At 39.3% G+C, this 21,333-nt stretch overlaps 1 protein-coding gene across 2 annotated transcripts in view; it reads left to right on the forward strand.

The window, feature by feature from the left end:
* Window positions 1–20,165, forward strand: part of KNG1 (kininogen 1) — a 30,760-nt gene extending 10,595 nt beyond the window's left edge. Inside the window, exons 6-11 of one of the 2 annotated variants that reach the window (XM_026496992.4) lie at window positions 6,891–6,975; window positions 10,463–10,632; window positions 16,150–16,257; window positions 16,373–16,459; window positions 17,928–18,005; window positions 19,929–20,165. In XM_026496992.4, the coding sequence (XP_026352777.3) occupies window positions 6,891–6,975; window positions 10,463–10,632; window positions 16,150–16,257; window positions 16,373–16,459; window positions 17,928–18,005; window positions 19,929–20,009 (609 nt within the window). In that variant the 3' untranslated portion in view covers window positions 20,010–20,165. Of the gene's footprint in view, window positions 1–6,890; window positions 6,976–10,462; window positions 10,633–16,149; window positions 16,258–16,372; window positions 16,460–17,927 lie in introns of both variants that reach the window. The other variant, XM_026496986.4, reaches the window with a different exon arrangement.
* Window positions 20,166–21,333: the final 1,168 nt, after the last annotated feature.

Genomic DNA, 21,333 nt, shown 5'->3' on the forward strand with positions numbered 1-21,333 from the left:
CCTCTGTTTAGTTTTCTCTTCACAGCACAGAGAGACGCAAGGGCGGGTTGGAGTCACAAAGCCAATCAGACTTTTGGAATAGCTTCTCTGAGCCTCCACTTCCCCGTTTATAAAGGAATGAAGAATAGCAACCCCTGTCTCGCAGAGGGGCTAGCGTAGTGCCAGGGCGTGAAACAGAAATGAAATGTGTTGCCCACAATTGGTATCGTTTAAGGCCTTGGAATCCAAAGTGAGTTACAATGAGCAGCATCAGCATTACAGGGGAGGCTGTTGGAGAAGCCCCTCAACTCCACCCCACACCTACTGAATCAGAATCTGCATATTAACAAGATTCTCCGGTGACTTATTTGCATACTGAGGTCTGAAAAGCACTGATTGAAGAGGTTTCATGAATAGTTCTCGGGCCATGTTGCATATTAGAATCACTCAGCTAGCTTTAAAAAATGCCTGTTCCCAGGCCATTCCCCCAGGTGTTCTGATGTCGTTGGTCTGGGGTGGGTCCCGGGAATCAGAATAATCTAAAAGCTTCTCAGGTGAACCAAATATGCTGATAGAATTGAGAATCTTTGAGCTACTTAGAGCATCCTCTCCCCATTCAAAAATAAGATAAGTCTGGTGCTCCCTGTATTTTTCAAAAATATGACATTTCTTATATAAATGTTCCTTTATTGGAAATATACATGTATAGAAAACTTTAAGAAAACGTAAAAACATAGATAAAAATAATACTGAACCACACATGCCCAAACACCCAAAGATATCTTAGCCTATTTCCCTCTTGTCTTTTTTGTAGGGGATATGGACAATTTTTGGTGATTTTTTTTTTGTCTTTTAATAGTTGTATTTATTTTACGTGCTACATTTTTTTCACCTAAGAATTTTCGTATGCCATTAAGACTCTCAATAAACTTCTTTTTAAATAACTGTGTAATATTCTAGTGAATATACCATAGATTATTTTTTTAAATTACTTTCCTTTTTTAGACATTTGGGTTATTTCCAATTTTTATTAGAATTAATAACCCACCAGACATTTTTTAGAATAAAGCTATTTCCATGTTTGGCATTTTTTCCCTCAGGATAAACTCTCAACTTTACACATAGCATAAAATTGTATAGGAGCTCTTCAAACTCTTGAGAAAGAACAAAGCTGGAAGCATCATGGTCCCTCATTTACTACAGAGCTTTACCGTAAAGCTATAGTAATCAAAGTAGTATGGTACTGGCATGAAAACAGACACAGAGATCAATGGAGCAGAATAGCCCAGAATGAACCACACTTATTTGGTCATTTGAGCTCTGACAAAGGCAAAAATATACAATGGGGAAAAGACAGTCTCTTCAACAAATGGTGTTGGGAAAACTGGACCACTGGCTTACATCATATACAAAATGAATTCAAAATGGACTAAAGACTTGGATGTGAGACCCGAAACCATTAAACTTGTAGAAGAAAACATAAGCAGTAAGCTCGTTGATACTGGTTTTAGCGATGCTTTTTTGGATTAGTCTCCTCAGGCAGGGGCAACAAAAGCTAAAATAAGCAAATGAGATTACATCAAAATGAAAAGCTTCTGCTCAGTGAAGGAAACCAGCAACAAACCAAAAATCAGCCTACTGAGTGGGAGAAGATATTTGCAAATCACCCATCTGATAGTGGGTTAGTTTCCAAAATCTATAAAGAAATGATACAAGTCAACACCAAAAAAAAATCCAATTTAAAAATGGGCAGAGGCCCTAAACCAACATTTTTCCAAAGAAGACACACAGATGGCCAACACATACACGAAAAGATGTTCACCACCACATCACTCATCATCAGGAAAGTGCAAATGAAACCACAATGAGGTATCTCACACCTGTCAGATTAGCTAGCATCCAAAAGACAAAAAAACAGTGTTACTGATGAGGAGAAAGGGGAACCCTCATGCACTGTGGGTGGGGATGTAAACTGGTGCAGCCACTATGGAAAACAGTAGGGAGCTTCCTCAAAAAATTAAAAATAGAACTACGCTATGATCTAGTAATCCCACTTCTGGGTATTTATCCGAAGAAAGCAAAAATACCAATTCAAAGAGATTATATGCAACCCTATGTTCATTGTAGCGTTATTCACAATAGCCAAGCTTTGGAAGCAGCCTAAGTGTCCATCGATAGATGAGTGTGTAAATAAGATTTGGTGTATACTTACAATAGAATATTACTCGGCCATGAAAAATGAAATCTTGTCGTTTGCTATAACCTGGATGGAACTAGAGGGTAATATGCTAAGTGAAATAAGTCAGAAAAAGACAAATGCTGTATGATTTCACTTATGTGGATTCTGAAAAACAAAACAAATAACACAAACAGAAACAGATTTATAGATACAGGAAACCAACTATTGGTTACCAGAAGGGAGAAGGTTTGGGGGGCAGGTGAAAAAGATGAAGAGGGGAAGTGAGAAGTACAGACTTCCAGTTACAAAACAAATAAGGCATGGGGTTGTAATGTACAGAATAGAGAATACAGTAATAGCTTTATATGGCAACAGATGGTAACTGAACTTATGGGGATTGTTTTGTAATGTATAAAAATATTGAATCAGGGGCACCTGGGTGGCTCAGTCAATTAAATGTCTGACTCTTGGTTTCAGCTCAGGTTGTGATCTCAGGGTCCTGAGATCAAGCCCTATGTGGGAAGTCTGCTTTCCCTCTCCCTCTTCTTCTGCCCCTTCCCCCACTCATGCGCTCTCTCTCTCTTTCTCAAATAAGTAAATCTTTTAAAAAGATATACCTGAAACTAATAGGACATTATACTTATAATTATACTTCAAGTTTTTTCAAAAAGCTCTTAAAACTCTTGATATATATGGGTTGTTTGCTGAATGCGTCAATTTAAATTCTATCAGCAATGTATTCTTCTGATAGAGTTCAGTATTAAAAAAAAAAAACAACAGCAAAACCTTAGGGGTGTCTGGCTGGCTCCGTTGGCAGAGCATGCGACTCTTGATCTTGGGGTTATGAGTTCAAGTCCCACCCTGGGGGTAGAGTTTACTTTAAAAAAAAAAGTGAATTAAAAAGTCATGAAGACTAAAAAAAACTTAGATAATTTCATAGACAAAAACCTTTTTAGTTTTCATTTTTATCAGTCAACAAGTAGTTAATATGCATTTGTTTAACCAAAATATTTTCATACATGTGTTAGAAATTTATGGGTTGAATTTAGAAATTGTCTTCTATATTCTTTGCCCATTTCTCTTTGGAATAAATCTTAAAGATTTGGAAAATCATATTTCTATAGTAAAGGTATCAGTGCGTTGTCATATTTTCTCAGTTGTGTACTTTTTCGTTTTCATTATGGTATTTCTGACTTACAAATACTTTTTGTTTATAGGTTGCCAGATCTACCAATATTTTCATTTGAAATTTTCCGCCATTTGCTCAGCAGTCACTTTATTTTTTTCTTCTAGTTTTCTATGGTCAATATTTCGTAATGTAACTTTTCATTCTATCTGGAATTAATTTTGATGTATCTTGTGATTTTTTTCAAAATTTTTAAGAGAATAACCAGATATCTCCACAGTCTTTCCTTCTACATAAATTCATGACAACCTTTATTCCATAACAGTGTCTTCCAAAAAATCTGTTCTCTGTTTTTGTACCAACACCACCATGTTTTAACAGCCATAGCTTCATAGAAAGTTCAAATATGTGATTTATTATCCAGTGTTTATATCTTCAAAACCAACCTTAGAATAGGTTTGTGAGAAAAACTTACATTGTCACATAGATTGGAATTCCATTTCATGTCTAAATTAATTTGTGGAGAACTGGCATACAAACCCTTATTTAGTCTTTTAGTCAAGAATTTGGTATACATCTTTATTTAGACGAGTTTCATTTTATATTTCTTAAGTTGTGGGAGTTTCTTTATATAGATCCAGAATATTGCTCACGAATATTATTTCTAGGTTTCATTTTGGTTTTTTTGTTTTTGGTTGTTGCTATCAGGAATTAAATCCATGGGGCGCCTGGGTGGCACAGCGGTTAAGCGTCTGCCTTCGGCTCAGGGCGTGATCCTGGCGTTATGGGATCGAGCCCCACATCAGGCTCTTCCACTAGGAGCCTGCTTCTTCCTCTCCCACTCCCCCTGCTTGTGTTCCCTCTCTCGCTGGCTGTCTCTATCTCTGTCGAATAAATAAATAAAATCTTTAAAAAAAAAAAAAAGGAATTAAATCCTTTTGTTTTTATTTTCTTCTCTTTTTATTAAGTTATTATCAGATACAAATGTATACTCTTTAATGCATTTTTCTTACGTACAGCAACTTCCCTGAATTCTTATCAGCTCGAACAGCTTCTCATTGGTTCCTTATGGATACTATATATCCGTAAGATATATAGTAATATCTTACGCAAAAAATACGTTTCTTTTCTTTTCTGATGGTTATTTTTTTGTTCTATGTCTTAATGAATTGGCCCAAACAGATGTAATTTTTGAAATAACTGTGATCACACACCGTCATGTTTTATTCCTGGTTTTATGGGAAAGCCTCTAGGATTTTGTCATTATGTATAATACTTGCTGTGGGTTCCAGGCAGACATTCTTTGTCATGTTCGGGAAGCGTCCTCACATTGCTGTTCTTTAAAGAGTTTTGTTCTTTTTCTTTTGTTCTTAAATAAGGAATTGGTATTGAATTCAGCCAATGGTTTAGAACAGATATTAAAATATCATATTATGTTTTCCTAATTTAATCTGTTATGTTGTTTTGACAGCTTTCCTAAAGTAATCTTTAGGTTCCTAAACTAAACCCTATTTGTTTAGTGTTAATTATTCTTTAGATAGGCGTTTGGATTCTATTTCTAGTTTAGGAATTCAACATCTACATTTATGAGTGAAGGGTGTTTAACAGTTTTCTGGGTGTGTGTTTGTACGTGCATTCTACTTTTTCAGGTTTTGATGTCAGGATTATAATTTTATAGAATGAAAATAGTTTGTCACTACTTTATTATTTTAAGTTTATTTTTTTTAGTAATCTCTACACTCAACGTGGGGCTCGAACCCACAACCCTCAGATCAAGAGTCGCATGCTCTACTGACTGAGCCCACCAGGCACCTCTGACACTATTTTCTATATTCAGAAACAGTTTATACAACAGGGAAATATATATACTTCTTTAATTCTTAAAAATTATCCATAAAACATCTATGTGTTTTAGAGGTGGGAAGTGGAATGAAGTTTAGAGTAGGAATAGCATTCCCTTCTCCAGTCATTGGCCCATTCAAGTTTTCTTCTTGTTTTTAAGTCAGCTGGTTATTTATAATTCTCCAGAAAATTATCGACTTCTTTGGAATTTAAATTATCATATACTTGTTCATAATATTCTCTTGTATTTTTATACTTCTCTGTATACTTTGCTCTGTTGCCTTTTTTATGCGCTTGATTTTTTTCCTCACCCCAAGAGTGATCTTTTGAATTTATTTTTTAACACTAGTGCTGTTTTCTAACTTCTCAGTTTTGTTTTTGCTTTCATTGTTTTCTCCTTCTTATTTTCCTGAAGCCTGTTCATTTTTCTTTTCTTTAACTTTTTGAGATAAACACCTAGTCTTAGGGATGTTTTGTTTAGTTTCTTGCCTCTCTCCTTAAATTACAAAAGCATATAAAGCCACGAGTTAACTCTAAATGGTGTTCTGGCAATACGATGTGGAATTCTCATTTTTGCTTTGTCTTTTATTTTTTTCCTTATCCAAGGAACCCTAACTATTTAGGCAAGTGTGTTTATATTTCCAAGTAGTTTGTTTTTATTTGTTTATTTGTTTAAACATGTCAGTAATGTAATATTAATTTTCAGGGAGGTTTGTTTTTTCTTTTTGGTGCTGAGGCCAAAGAACATGGACTGTATTATTTTTTATTTGATAAATTTATTGGGCCTTTTTTATGACCTAGTGTGGAAGTGATTAAAAATTTTGCATCATACTTATGAGAGTGTCATTTTAAGTCGTGTGTGTCATATGAAAATATGATTTAAGGGGCGCCTGGGTGGCACAGCGGTTAAGCGTCTGCCTTCGGCTCAGGGCGTGATCCCGGCGTTATGGGATCGAGCCCCACATCAGGCTCCTCTGCTGGAGGCCTGCTTCTTCCTCTCCCACTCCCCCTGCTTGTGTTCCCTCTCTCACTGGCTGTTTCTATCTCTGTCAGATAAATAAATAAAATCTTTTTAAAAAAAAGAAAGAAAATATGATTTAAATAAATATTTATTATGTTAGTCAAGTGTCCTATGACCTTATCTATTTTTTAATCCATCTGGCCTGTCTTAGATTTATAGTTATATGTTAATTTTCCCACCACAATGATTTCTATCCATTTCTATTCCCTTCTGTCTTCTCTTTTATGTATCTTGATTCTGGGATTCTAGACTACATCTTTTATAAAAATAAAATAATCTTCATTACTACTTTTGTGAGTTTTTCTTACCTTGAATTTTACTTTTTCCAATATTAATAATACTTTAGCTCCTTTTTTGTCATATTTGCCTCATATAGCTTTGCTCATCCATTATATTTAAACTTCATCTTTTTTATTATATTATACTTGAAGATGTAATACATTAATTTTGTTTTTACTTCATCTAGAAGTCTCCGCCTTTCTAAAAGAAAATTTTATCCGTTCACTTATATGGTTATTATTTCTAGACTAAGTATCCATATCATCTTGTTTCATGTTTCTGTGGGTTTGAGCCTGTGTGTTTGTTGTTGATGCTGCTGTTTTTTATTCTCTCTTTGCAATCTATGTTTTGTTTTCATTTTCTATGTGATGATTTGTAAAGTCAATATCCTATTTTTAGGTATACTAGTTGTTGTTCTTAAAAATATTCTTACTTTATGTACCTATATACTTTTTAAAAACCAGGATATCGGAGAATGTACAGATCACGCACACATGGATCTCCAGCTGAGAATTGCTTCTTTCTCGCAGAAGTGTGACCTCTATCCAGGTAGGAGGTGATACGTGTCAGTGCTTTACTAGTACATGTTGGTCCCCGACAACGGGTTAGGACTTCTCACAGGAATTGTGCTTTGGTTTCCATGATTCGCCACGAAGTCTGTATGATCAACAGACCTTCCCAAGAACAACTGACCCCATCTCCGCCCAGCTGTGCGGCGGCAGGTGCAGCCGAGACTGCTCTGCAAGTAGCCAGAAGGGACTCTGGTGACTAGAAGGGGACATGGCTGGCCTCTGGGTCCAAACCAGCTGGTCTACCCCGTGTGCAAGACGTCCCTGTGTCAGGTGCGATAAATTGGGAAAGCTGCATCCATTTTTAAGCACCTAGAGTAAAATCCTTTCAATTAAAGATTTTTTTTTTTTAACCCACACGTTATCATGGCAGGAAAGGGAAATACTGCAAGATTATGGTCAAGTCCTTACTTCTTTATACCAAGAGTTGGCTTTTCTCCTTTTGGAAGATAGTGGTGTGCATTCCATGACGAGAAGCGTTACTGAAGCTGCCTGCTCACCAGAATCATAGGATTTAAAATTTTCCCACTAGAGAGTCATTCCTTTAAGGGAAGCGCTGCTCTTTACAGGTGGTTCCAGCAAAAATGCAAAAACGTAGGAAAACTACAGCATATTGATTGAGCTACTAACACCTACTGATTCAATGTTTTCCTTATTTTTTTTTTTTACGAATTCAATATAGTTGTTTTATTTATTTATTTATTTTTTATTATGTTAGTCACCATACAGTACATCCCTGGTTTTTGATGTAAAGTTCGATGATTCATTAGTTGCGTATAACACCCAGTGCACCATGCAATACGTGCCCTCCTTACTACCCATCACCGGTCTATCCCATTCCCCCACCTCCCTCCCCTCTGAGGACCTCAGTTTGTTTCTCAGAGTCCATAGTCTCTCATGCTTCATTCCCCCTTCTGATTACCCCCCTTTCTTTATCCCTTTCTTCCCCTACCGATCTTCCTAGTTCTTATGTTCCATAGATGAGAGAAATCATATGGTAGTTGTCTTTCTCTGCTTGACTTATTTCACTTAGCATTATCTCCTCCAGTGCCGTCCATGTTGCAGCAAATGTTGAGAAATCATTCTTTCTGATGGCTGAGTAATATTCCATTGTATATATGGACCACAACTTCTTAATCCAGTCATCTGTTGAAGGGCATCTCGGCTCCTTCCACGATTTAGCTATTGTGGACAATGCTGCTATGAACATTGGGGTGCATATGGCCCTTCTCTTCACTACGTCTGTATCTTTGGGGTAAATACCCAGTAGTGCAATGGCTGGGTCATAGGGTAGCTCAATTTTTAACTTTTTAAGGGACCTCCACACTGTTTTCCAGAATGGCTGTACCAACTTGCATTCCCACCAACAATGTAGGAGGGATCCCCTTTCTCCACATCCTCTCCAGCAATTGTTGTCTCTTGCTTGTCAATTTTTGCCATTCTAACTGGCGTAAGGTGGTATCTTAGTGTGGTTTTGATTTGAATTTCCCTGATGGCTAATGATTTTGAACATTTTTTCATGTGTCTGTTAGCCATTTGTATGTCATCATTGGAAAAGTGTCTGTTCATATCTTCTGCCCATTTTATGATTTGTTTATTTGTTTCTCGCATATTGAGTTTGAGAAATTCTTTGTAGATCTTGGATACCAGTCTTTTATCTGTAGCATCATTTGCAAATATATTCTCCCATTCCGTGGGCTGCCTCTCAGTTTTTTTGACTGTTTCCTTGGCTGTGCAGAAGTTTTTATCTTGATGAAGTCCCACAAGTTCATTTTATCTTTTGTTTCTCTTGCCTTTGGAGATGTGTCAGGAAAAAGGTTGCTTTGGCCGATGTCGTAGAGGTTGCTGCCTATGTTCTCCTCTAGGATTTTGATGGATTCCTGTCTCACATCGAGGTCTTTCAACCATTTGGAGTTTATCTTTGTGTATGGTGTGAGAGAGTGGTCAAGTTTCGTTCTTTTGCATGTAGCTGTCCAATTTTCCCAGCGCCATTTATTGAAGAGACTGTCTTTTTTCCACCGGATGTTTATTCCTGCTTTATCAAAGATTAGTTGCCCAAAGAGCCGAGGGTCCATTTCTGGGTTCTCTATTCTGTTCCATTGGTCTATGTGTCTGTTTTTGTACCAATACCATGCTGCCTTTGTGATCACAGCTTTGTAGTACAGCTCAAAATCCGGCATTGTGATGCCCCCAGCTTTGTTTTTCCTTTTCAACAGTTCCTTGGTGATTCAGGGCCTTTTCTGGTTCCATACAAATTTAAGGACTATTTGTTCCGGTTCTTTGAAAAATGTCATTGGTATTTTGATCAGGATAGCATTGAAAGTGTAGATTGCTCTGGTTAGCATGGACATTTTAACTATGTTAATTCTTCCAATCCATGAGCATGGAATATTTTTCCATCTTTTTGTGTCTTCTTCAAAGTCTTTCAAGAGCGATTTATAGTTTTTAGAATATAGATCCTTTACGTCTCTGGTTAAGTTAATTCCAAGGTAACGTATGGTTTTTGGTGCTATTGTAAATGGGATGGATTCCCTAATTTCTCTTTCTTCAGTCTCATTATTCGTGTATAGAAATGCAACTGATTTCTGAGCATTGATTTTGTATCCCGCCACATTATTGAATTGCTCTATAACTTCTAATAGTTTGGGGGTGGAGTCTTTTGGGTTTTCCATATAGAGTATCATGTCATCTGCGATGAGAGACAGTTTGCCTTCTTCTTTGCCGATTTGGATACCTTTGATCCCTTTTTGTTGTCTGATTGCTGTTGCAAGGACTTCTAGTACTATGTTGAATAATAGTGGCGAGAGTGGGCATCTTTGTCGAGTTCCTGATCTTAAGGGAAAGGCTTCCAGCTTTTCCCCATTGAGAATGATATTTGCTGTAGGCTTTTCATAGATGGTTTTTATGAGATTGAGAAATGTACCCTCTATCCCTACACTCTGAAGGGTTTTAATCAGGAAAGGATGCTGTATTTTGTCAAATGCCTTTTCTGCATCTATTGAGAGAATCATATGATTTTTGGCTTTTTCCTTCTGGATAAAATCTAAGACGCCAATTGATTTGCGAATGTTGAACCACCCTTGCATCCCAGGGATGAATCCCACTTGGTCATGATGGATAATCCTTTTAATGTACTGTTGGATTCTATTAGCCAGGATCTTGTTGAGAATTTTGGCGTCCATATTCATTAGGGAAATCGGTCTGTAATTCTCCTTTTTGCTGGGGTCTTTGCCTGGTTTGGGGATCAAGGTAATGATTCAATGTTTTCCTAAACACACTTGGCTCTAAGAGAAAAAGAGGGGAGACCGTAAGGTGAAGGTCAGATAGACAACCTCTACACACTCACTACTCAGCCTCAGGCTGTCAGGTGGCCCTCTGAAAATGGATGCCAGATCACATGCAGGAGAGCTCCTGGGCTAGACTTTTCCTTCCGCTGCACATGCTAACTTAAAACCTGTTTCTTTCAGCGGAGGATTTTGTACAACCTTCCAAGATTTGCTCTGACTGCCCCAAAGATATACCTGTCAACAGCCCAGAGCTGGAGGTGGCTCTGAATCATTCCATTGCAAAGCTTAATGCAGAGAATAATGGAACTTTCTATTTCAAGATTGACAGTGTGAAAAGTGCAACAGTACAGGTCTGTAAATTATGCTACAAAAATAGTGGTATTATAGCCTATGTGTGACTTGCTGACCAATCTTGCCATTGTCCTTGGCTCTGCATTGGGAACCAGCATACCCAGGGAATGGGATTTGGGAAATTTGAATTTCACGTGCCAACCTCGCTGCATTCTTTGTGTGTGATCTTGGAAAAGTCATTTAGAACATGTTCTCCATTTTCTATCTGTAAAGGATAGGGGTGTGGATCAAATAAGAACATATATGCCAATCACTTTTCAAACTCCAAAGTGCCCTGTAAATACTAGCAACTAGCATATAATTGACAAAATTCAGTGCTAGGAAAAGCAAGACTTACTCTCCGCCTTTCTAGACTCATTTTCATTGTAGCATCACTTAGTGCCTTGCGCTTGGCCCCTTCGGTCTGTCATTGTCCACATTCTTCACTCTCACCCGCATGTCCTTTCTCCCCTGCCTTGGGTACCCTTCCCTCCTACAGATGTACCCTCTGGGGATTCAGCTCTCTTGCCATGCCCTGTCGATAGAAGCTAAGGAGTGTCCCACTCCGGGGGTCCGGAGACCCAGCTCTACCACAACACCACCACTGTCCTAGGTGACCCTGGAGTCACTCAGACTCACTCAGCTCTTGTAGCCCCAACTGAGAAATGAGCGGTTGGATGCATAGAGCCCAAATTCCTTCCACGCCAGCAGCCTATAACCAATGTATTCATGGACAGAGTTCCAGGATAGGCCTCAAAACCGGCTTCCCTAAATACAAGCCAAAGAAGAGCAATCAAAACAGAACCAAACTGTGACCGCAAACCAACATGGTCTTTATAATCTGGCGAAAGAAATATCACTAAAAAAATTCATACTTTTGGCTCAGTACTGAATTTCTAGAAATAATAAACTAGAAGGAGACTTTACATACAGTGATCTTCATTGCAGCTTCAACTATAAAACCACCCTCCAAAAGGTCAGCCGTCAAAACGATCTGTAACCTAGAAATGATTCGATCTGCCTGGCATTCCCCGACAATGGCTATTAAGCAGCAATTTGAAAGCATCTTCGTGAAGCGCTCTTGGAGCGGGCAATGACTCATGTTAAAATATGCTGGGGAAAACAAGAGGCCGTAAAGCTGAACATACATTCTGTCCTCACTTGTGTTATTAAAAAGCACAGAAGCCAATACTGAACAGAAACAAACACCTCCAACTAGTCACAACGGTGTTTTGTGTTCATCTTTCCAATTTCCTGTTCTAGTCATATGACTGGAAGAAAACCTCTAAACAAACAGGATTAAATCAAACCTGACCCTTTGACCCCTAGTCAGGGGCTTACTGCTGTCCCCGAGACTGGCGCCCTGTCCCTGGTCTCACCGGCATGTGACCAGCATGGGTTCCCTCCAGGTACACGCGAATCCATGCTACTCAGGTTTGTCTGCTCTTCTTGGCGCTTCACCTCCCTGCTTTCCTCGGACCGTCCCTGGTTCTTAACGATGCAGGAGTAGTGCAGTACCTTGCCATTTACTGCAGGGCTGAGACTTGCTGTCAGGAAGAGAACCACTCATGCCCCAGCATGAATATCTAGTCTTCTTGGTAGTTCGAGTTCTCTCTGCAAAGGAGCTCATGAGCTCTCTAGCGTGAATGCGTCTTTGCTTGCGCTAAGGGTGCCAGGAAAGCACAGTACATACTACTGGGAATGGAAGGCAACTGACATCCCTCCCATTGCCAGATCGATCTGGAATATTGTGAAGATTTCAATCTTACCTTTAAGAGATGGATCTTTACTGATGCTTGTGTTTCAAGAGAGAGCAACTGGACTGCTCAGACACAGATATTCAAGGCAGCCTTGGTGGAAGCAGCCCCTTTACTACAACTCAATTTATCACGATGAATTTGCAAAAAGCCAACCTCCAAATGACCAATCTACCAAATTGCTGAAGATTCCTTTTGCAGTTTTAGTCTTGCCTTGGCTTTGCATGTTTCGTCCTGGGTGGATGAGTATCTATTTCAAGCTGGTTTCATAGTTCAGAAACCAAGAACTTCTCAAATCCTCCATTTTTTGCATGTGAGTGGTTGCGATTTCTGTCACATGCCCCTTATTTTGCCCGCCCCTGCTGCTGCTGTCCCCCCTTCCGTCAGCGGTCCTCCCTGCCTCTGCTCACATGAATATACTTCAGGGATCTGTGCGTGCACATTCAGAGCTTCTCCTCTGACAAAATCTTGGAAATGTCAAGGAATGTGTCTATGTCCAAGGCTTAATGCAAATGGCCAGATTACAAAATTATTTGCAGTTATGCCAATTTACATTCACACCAACTGGATATAAGACACTGATTGATGGTCTCGAATTTTATTCCTACCAGCAGTGATCGAGGCTGCATGTTCCCCACACCTGGCCAACAGCAGGCAGCGTCACTGGCTTCCATTTTTGCCAACATGGAAGACTAAAAACACTGTTGCATTACTTTTTTGATGTGCATATCCTTGGTTATTAATGAAGTAAACTTTTTTCCAGCATAAATGATCATTTTAACTTCTTTCTTGAAATACCTGTTCATGTCCTTTGCACATTTGTTTTGCCATTGGACTTCTTATTAATCCTACATCATATTTTTCCCAAATTGCCCTGCTACTTTGCTTACTGTGATTTTGAGAATCAGTTTTCATTTTTGTCTAGTCAAATTTAGACATTTTCTCCTTCCTTTAGGTTTCCTTCCTCTGCTCTTCACCTAAGGAAGGCCTTCCTCATCCTGAGATCGGATGAATATTTACATCTGTCTAGCTCATTAATTTTAATTTTTGAACACCATTAGAACTTATATGGGTATATAGAGTTCTCCATTTTAAAAACAAAACTTGGACAGGATAGATTTCATCAGGGAAGACTTCTGATAACAACGACACTCGATGATGTTGGTGATATATGGATGTGACCTTGAGGCCCTCTAACAGAAGATGGTATGAGGTCTCCTTCATTCCTCCCCTCTGGACCCTGAATACAGCTAAGCCACATTGATCAACTCTAAGGCCAAAAAATTGGATTAAATTATACCCTGAAATGAGCAAGAAAATTTATGATCATTGAAGTATAGATGCTAAAACCCTCTTAGAAACTTCCATCCTACTTACACATACACTTGGAGTTTTAAAAGTTAATTATTATATTGCTTTTAAAATTTTAGCCATGCTTACCCAGCAAGACAATGCCAAGAAAGAGGGAGGAAGAGCTTCGTTCTTCCTACAACTCTGCTTTCCTTGCCTGCTTCCAATCATGCTTTCCCCATGTTTTTACAAAGTATAAAGAGATAGGGAAGACTGTTAAGGTTTGCTTTTACAAAAATGTGATTGTACTATCACCCTATAACTTCAGTTTTTCAATAATGCTCATCCTTCTAGGTCAATAGTTATGCATGATATATTCTCTTGACTGCTATGTATTCTCTCTCTCTCTCTCTCTCTCTCTCACACACACACACACACACACACACACACACACACACAGAGTCTACTTAGACTACCATAGCAAAATATCAAAGATTGGGTGATTTAAATGACAGGAATTGGTTTCTCACAGTGCTAAAGGCTTAGAAGTCTAAAAGCCAACCAGTTCAGTTCCCTGGTGAGGGCTCTCTTCCTGGCTTGCAGATGGCCACCCTCTTGCTGTGTCTTCAACTTCAGAGAAAGAGTGAGCTCTGGTCTTATAAGACCCTTCTAAAGACACTTCTTATAAGGATACTAATCCTGTTATGAAGGCACTACCCACATGACCTCATCTAAGTCTAATTGCCTCCCAAAGGCTCCACCTTCCAACACCATCACATTGGAGGTTAGGGCTTTAATATGAGTTTGGTGGTGGACATATTCAGTCCATGACACACACACACTTAAATCCTAGAATTAAATACCTAATAACTTGGTCTAGAAACCACATCAACTTTTTAACACATAATTTAAAAACATTTTTGTCAAGTGTATTCTTCAGTGTATAAAAAATATAAGATGGCATTCTTAAAATACTTAAAAAGCCATGCCTGGGATTTTGTTGAAGTCAGAGTAGTTTAAAAATGAGTTTAGGGACGCCTGGGTGGCTCAGTCGTTAAGCGTCTGCCTTCGGCCCAGGGCGTGATCCCAGTGTTCTGGGATCGAGTCCCACATCAGGCTCCCTGCTCTGCTGGGAGCCTGCTTCTTCCTCTCCCACTCCCTCTGCTTGTGTTCCCTCTCTCACTGGCTGTCTCTCTCTGTCAAATAAATAAATAAAATCTTTAATTAAAAAAAAAAGTTGGCTTCTCAACCAACTGAGCCACCCCCCCCAAAAAAAACAACAAACAAAAACAAAAAAAATGAGTTTAATTTCTTAAATAAATGAGGTGTGCCTCTTCCAGACCAAAAAAAAAAAAAAAAATTGAGTCACAAATTGCTTAATGGAAGACAGCATTGTATAATGATTAAAACTCTTGCTAGAGATTAAAAAATATTCTTTTTTTAAATGTTAGCCAGCATATAGTACATCAGAAGTTTTTGATGTAGTGCTCAACGATTCATTAGTTGCATATAACACCCAGTGCTCATCACATCACGTGCCCTCCTTAATACCCATCACCAGGTTGCCCCATCCTCCCACCCCTCCCTTCTGTAATCCTCAGTTTGTTTCCCGGAGTCCAGAGTCTCTCATGGTTTGTCTCCCTCTCTGATTTCTTTCCACTCAGTTTTCCCTTCCTTCCCCTGTGGTCCTCCACACTATTCCTTATGTTCCACATATGAGTGAAACTTTATGATAAAAAGCTTTTGCACAGCAAAGGAAATAGTCAACCAAACTAAGAGGTAATCCATGGAATGGGAAAAGATATTTCAAATGACATTTTGGATAAAGGGCTGGTATCCAAGATCTATAAAGAACTGATCAAACTTAACACCCAAAAAACAAATAATCCAGTCAAGAAATGGGCAGAAGACATGAACAGACATTTCCCCAAAGACCTACAAATGGCTAACAGACACATGAAAAAATGTTCAACATCACTAGTCATCAGGGAAATACAAATCAAAACATATTCTTAATATAAAAAAGAGAAGCAAGCTCAAAAATCCAAATAATTTTTCTAATCACATAATTTCTATAGTGGTACCAACTCAGTATTTCTCTGATGGCAGGATGATAAGGCATTTCAAAGAAAATATTTAAGTTTTTCTTCCTACTTTTCTTAGATTCTGTTACAACTTGAGCCTTTGAATTATTTGTGAATTTTGCAGCTGTTAATCAATAAAACTCAGGAAAATATAAAAATAGAAATTATGGCTTGCTTCCCCCCCACTTAGAAAAGGAAACAAGACCAGTCATTAGCCAAATATTTTTCACATGCATACAAATTGAAAGTTTTGTTGTCAAACATTTGTACTTTTCTTTATAACTCTCATTTGTTCAGTATATAATTAAAATGTCAATATTCTCCCCCAAAAGTTCTTAGGGTGAAAACATATGATTTATTATACAGTATTAATTAAGCTCCTACTTTGTGCTAATTAATTATCCAGATGGTGGCTGGAAAGAAATTTTCTATTGCGTTCATAGCCAGGGAAACCACGTGTTCCAAGGAAAGCAACGAAGAGTTGACAGAAAGTTGCCAGATCAATAAATACGGAGTGAGTAGTACTGCAACTGTACTTGTTCCCAGGAAATCTTTCTGATGATTTTTACTTGTTTAAGCATCTCATGAATAACACTGTTCTCTCTTTTGGCTTCTGTTTTCATGGGTAGCACACCCTAGAATGTAAAGCTGAAGTTTTTGTGATACGCTGGGAGGAAAAAATCTACCCTACTGTCAACTGTCAGCCACTGAAAAAGGTATGATTCTAATTACAGTCGGCTTGGGTCAATTTTGCTCATTCTGAAAAGTCATATTTGGGGGTTGAAAATGAACCATTATTTAAATGAATTGGGAGACTATCTTTTTGAAGTAGGGGAGAATGCTCACATTTCTGTGCTGACCTCTTTATGGCTAGACATGAGAGCAGCAGTCCTCGTAATTACTTGCCACGCCTTGTCAGCGTCCCATTGGCAGGGGGCCCTCTCTTGGCAAAGTGCAGGCCCTGCTGCGGAGGCCCCTGCTAGCTGTGCACCTGCGAGGGGTGCCCGAGGCGAGGCCCCGCTCTCCCATGCCCACTGCTTACAGCCGAGGAGCTCAGGGGAAATGCAGATCTCAGCCTCCGCTCTTCATCTATTGATTCAAAAGCTGCATTTTTAACATGATTGCTGGGGGGGGGAGGTGCGGGTGGGGGGGGGTTCATACCGATGTTCAAGTCCAGGAAGCGTTAGTTTGCATCATTTTTTTTTTTAATTTTTAAAAGATCCCTGGGAGGTAAGTAAGACGTTTCCCATTGTCAAGGATGACATACTAAAAATTACAAAGGTGCTGAGGTCCTAGGGTGAATAATAACATTACCAAGTGCATTCTCTGTCCCAGGCACTGTACTATCTTCACACATATTTCCCTCCTGATGCCTCTACGAGGCAGGTGCTGTTATTATCCTATTTACAGATGAGAGGAGTGCAGCCAGTGATGTTCGGATTCAAATCTAGATCAAATCAGAGCCCACCCTATTCAGTATGATGCTGATTCCTAGTTGGGTCTGACTTATTTCACTCCCCAAACCATGCTCTTTGTACCACCAAACACTGCCGCTGACCATCACATTTTCACAGGCAGTGAAAGTGTAGTTGTAAATAACCCACGAGACTGTATCTTCAGTGCGATTTGCCTCCTCTTAGTTTTTTCTGATTTAGGTTTTTGCCATGTGTCAGTATGTACATAGTCTAACAGAAACATTACACAAAGACTGCATTTCAAGCTGGTGAACATTCCTAATGTGTTTCAATCCAACAAAGTAGTTGTGGATATACGCTCCCTAGATATTCAGCTCAGAAAGCCACTTAGTGCCTTTTAGGGTAAAAACGGTAATTGTGCTAATAGAAACAGTATCAATGAATATATAATATGTCGTGGTTTTATATAACCATAGGCTTAGAAGGTCCTCTAAAGATTATGTAGGACCACCACCCAATTTTTCCCAATGAAAGAAAAACTCCAGTTTAGAGTATTAAGAACAATAATCAATGCCCACAAATTATAAAATCAATCAAAAGAGGAAAAAAATTCATTATCATCCTCTCTGGAATATTAATATAATATTTAAAGTCTGGTAGATTTGCCCCATTGTAAACCAAGATAGCATTGCCAAGACTCAGTCCCTTCTTTCTTCATTGATAGTGTGGTTTTCGCGGTAATGCATTCGTTTTAATGTTTCCTGTTTAGATCATCTTGATGAAACGGCCTCCAGGTTTTTCACCTTTCCGATCAGTACCCTTGGAGAAGACAGAAGAAGGAACAACTGTAAGTTCACCCCACATTTCCATGGCACCTGTACCAGATGAAGAGCGGGATTCAGGAAAAGAACAAGGACCCACTCGTGGGCATGGATGGGGCCATGAAAAGCAAATAAAACATGGCTTTGGCCATGGCCATAAACCTGAGCATGACCAGGGCCGTGGGTACCACGGGGGACGTGGCCTTGGCCATGGATATCAAAAGCAACATGGCCTTGGACATGGACATCAAAGGGAACATGGCCTAGCCCATGGACATATACGTGAGCATGGCCAAGGCCATGGAAAATATAAAAATAAAAGAAAAGACAATGGAAAGCCCAATGATTGGAAAACAGAGCATTTGGCAAGTTCTCCTGAAGAAAGTACTACCTCTTCTGCACAGACACAAGAGAAGACAGAAGGGCCAACACCCCTCCTGTCCCTAGCCCAGCCAGGTATAGCGGTTACCGTGCCTGACTTTCAGGACCCAGATCTCATTGCAGCCGTGATGCCTAACCCATCAGCTCCCAAAGAGAGTGATGATGATTGGATCCCTGACATCCAGATAGAGCCAAATAGCCTTTCATTTAACCTGATACCTGACTTTCCAGAAAAAACCTCCCCCAAATGTCCCGGACGCCCCTGGAAGCCAGTTAATGGAATGAATCCAGCTGTGGAAGTGAAAGAATTTCCTGATTTCGATCTCACTGATGCTTTGTATTAATTTATGCCTCCATAAGTCTTTCTTTAACATTTCATCATTCCTTCTCCCCGTTGTCTAAATATCCTGATATAACGCATCAAAAGCCCTAAAGCTTCAGAATGGCCTAGAGAGAAGGGGTGAGACTCCCGATGGGGACACCGTCAATCTCTAGGGATGACTTAAAACTGTGCAGAGCCCTAAATCCCCTCTGGGTCTTCCTCACAGGTTTTTTTAACTAGCACAGAAAATGGACAAACTCATGGGCCTTGGCCTACTGCAATTTGCTTTTCTGATAACAAATGTGTACCTTAAAATGTATGTCATCGACTTTCATACAAAGATTCTTGATATTCTGAATAAACTGTGGCATGTGGTCCCTGAATACATGTGAAAATAAGGGAAGTTAAAAGACCGAATGCTGAATTTCTTAATGGGAAAAGAAATAATAATAAAACCTCCAGAGGTTAAAGAGGGACAACAAGCAAGACAGACCGACCCAAGAGCGGACAGGGGGAAGTAAATTAACTGACTTTTGGTTTCAGAATGACTAGTATATCAAATAGTTACTCCCACTTGACAAAGCTGTCCTGATAATTCTCTTTCTGGGTGAGAGGGTTTCTTGTAAGTCAATCATTTCCGTTTACCCATAAGTACCCTTTGCAACAAGGCTTTCAAATAGGAGTTTTCTGTTTGTTCTCTTGTTGCCCACGCTACATTGAGCTCCCAGCAACTCTGAGTTTACTAATAAGGATGGAAAGCAGAGGAAGTAATGTAGAGGCAGTTTTGCCAAGGAACACATTTTTTAAATAATTGACAAGGGAATATCATGAGATGTGATGCAAATTTCATTTGGAAATTTTATGAGGAAATTCCTCTTGAGCCTCACTTTATGATCATATCATCTTTTTGCTAGGACATGGAAGAGCATTGATTTTTGCCAAAGAAAATAATTGCCTTATAACATGAGGGAGGCGTGTATTTTACAACCCTTGCTGTGCTTTTGCCTAGGGAAACAAGATAGGGCTTTAAACAGCTACACTTACCTGTGGATGAATGTGTCACTGCTACCCCAGTTGATGGGATGCATTTGAACTTCTGAGTGTTTATTTCATTTCAAATATTATCTGTACTTTTAAATAAAGAACCAATGATGTCAGGAAGAAGTCTCCTCTTGTCAAATGGTTGCTTCACTCTTCTTTGATTGAATGAGAACCACAGAGTAACAGAGTTTTACTATACTTACAGAGGCACCTAAGGCCCTGCGAGTACAAGGGCCGACCTCAGGAGGCAGGGGCAGAGCCAACATCTGAGAGCGAGGTCTCTTGACCAGTGGACAGAATCTTCACGCCTGGTACAGTAGCCCCAACAACCTCTATCATCAGCCCTTCATGGAAGGACAAGAAGATGGGATAAAAGTTAGAGAAGAATGCCATTCTACTCTTCTGTTGCTGGGTGAAATAAAGTTCAGTCTTGATGCTCTCATTCCTGGTGAATTCATGGTGGTCTTTTGGCCACACCCATCCTACGGCAAAGTCCAATAGATCAGAGAGCCGGTGCTATGGCTCTGTCATGGAAACTCATAGCCCAGCTCTGGAGTACTCTTGCTAACCAAGGAAGGAGTCCCGTAGGTGAGGCTACCTTCCCACCAACACTTCATCATGGGTGCTAAATTAATGGTCAGTGGGTCATGTTTCAACCAGCAATCTAAGGACTCTCCACCTTCCCTTCTCCCTCCCCCTGATTCCCAGCCTAAACTGAAGAGTAATTTGTCTTATTCTTGTTTTATTTTTTTATGATCTAGATAATTACCAAAAAGAAAAAAAAATCTTGTGTTAATGGGATGTCTACCAAATTCTCATTATTAGAAAATAACCACAAAAAAGTTTTAAAAGAATTTTTAAATTATCCGTCTGATCTGAGTAAAGGAGTTAATAGAAATCCAGTAGAAGAAAAAGTGACAGGGATTTCTAATTTCCTGTAGTAAAACACACATACTGAATGCCTATGATAGCCATTTACTGTGCTGGACAATTTCCTTTTGGTGTGTGACTTAATCCTCACAACCACTCAGAGGTCCCCATGATCACCTTTCTTTTACAATGAGGAAACTGTAGCTCTCAGTGCCCTGCCCAGGGTCACACAATTAATGTGACAGGGCTGGAATTCAAACCTTTTGAACTGCACTATACCATATCATAGTGAGGCTTTGTTATCCAAGTTGTCATTATAAAAAAACACATCAAGATAATTTCGATTCCAAGATGATCATTATCTCAATCCAAAACCCTTATGAAATAGCTCATTGAGGCTGGTGCTGTCCTAGGTACTACTCAGGGTAATTGAGTCAGGTGCCGGATTGGCTCTTTTCCATTTGTTTAGGTCCTGAGAAGAAGAGAGATTTTAAAAGCCATAAATCCTTTCTTTCAAAGAACTTGCAATCACATTGGGCAGTCAAGACTAAAGCACATAGAACAGACATTTCATCCAAGCCACGGTCACTTGTGGAGCAGTGAATGAGCCTGACTAACTTGATAGGAAGATATGAAGAGGTGGAGGGACCAACGTGGAGAGAGAAAATGAAGCCCAGTTGGGAATTCATATCTGAATAGGCCACGGAGTGCCTTTCACATTTCTTGAGCTAAGATGTGCT

This window comes from Ursus arctos, unplaced genomic scaffold (genome assembly GCF_023065955.2).
Source record: "Ursus arctos isolate Adak ecotype North America unplaced genomic scaffold, UrsArc2.0 scaffold_4, whole genome shotgun sequence".
NCBI lineage: Eukaryota > Metazoa > Chordata > Mammalia > Carnivora > Ursidae > Ursus > Ursus arctos.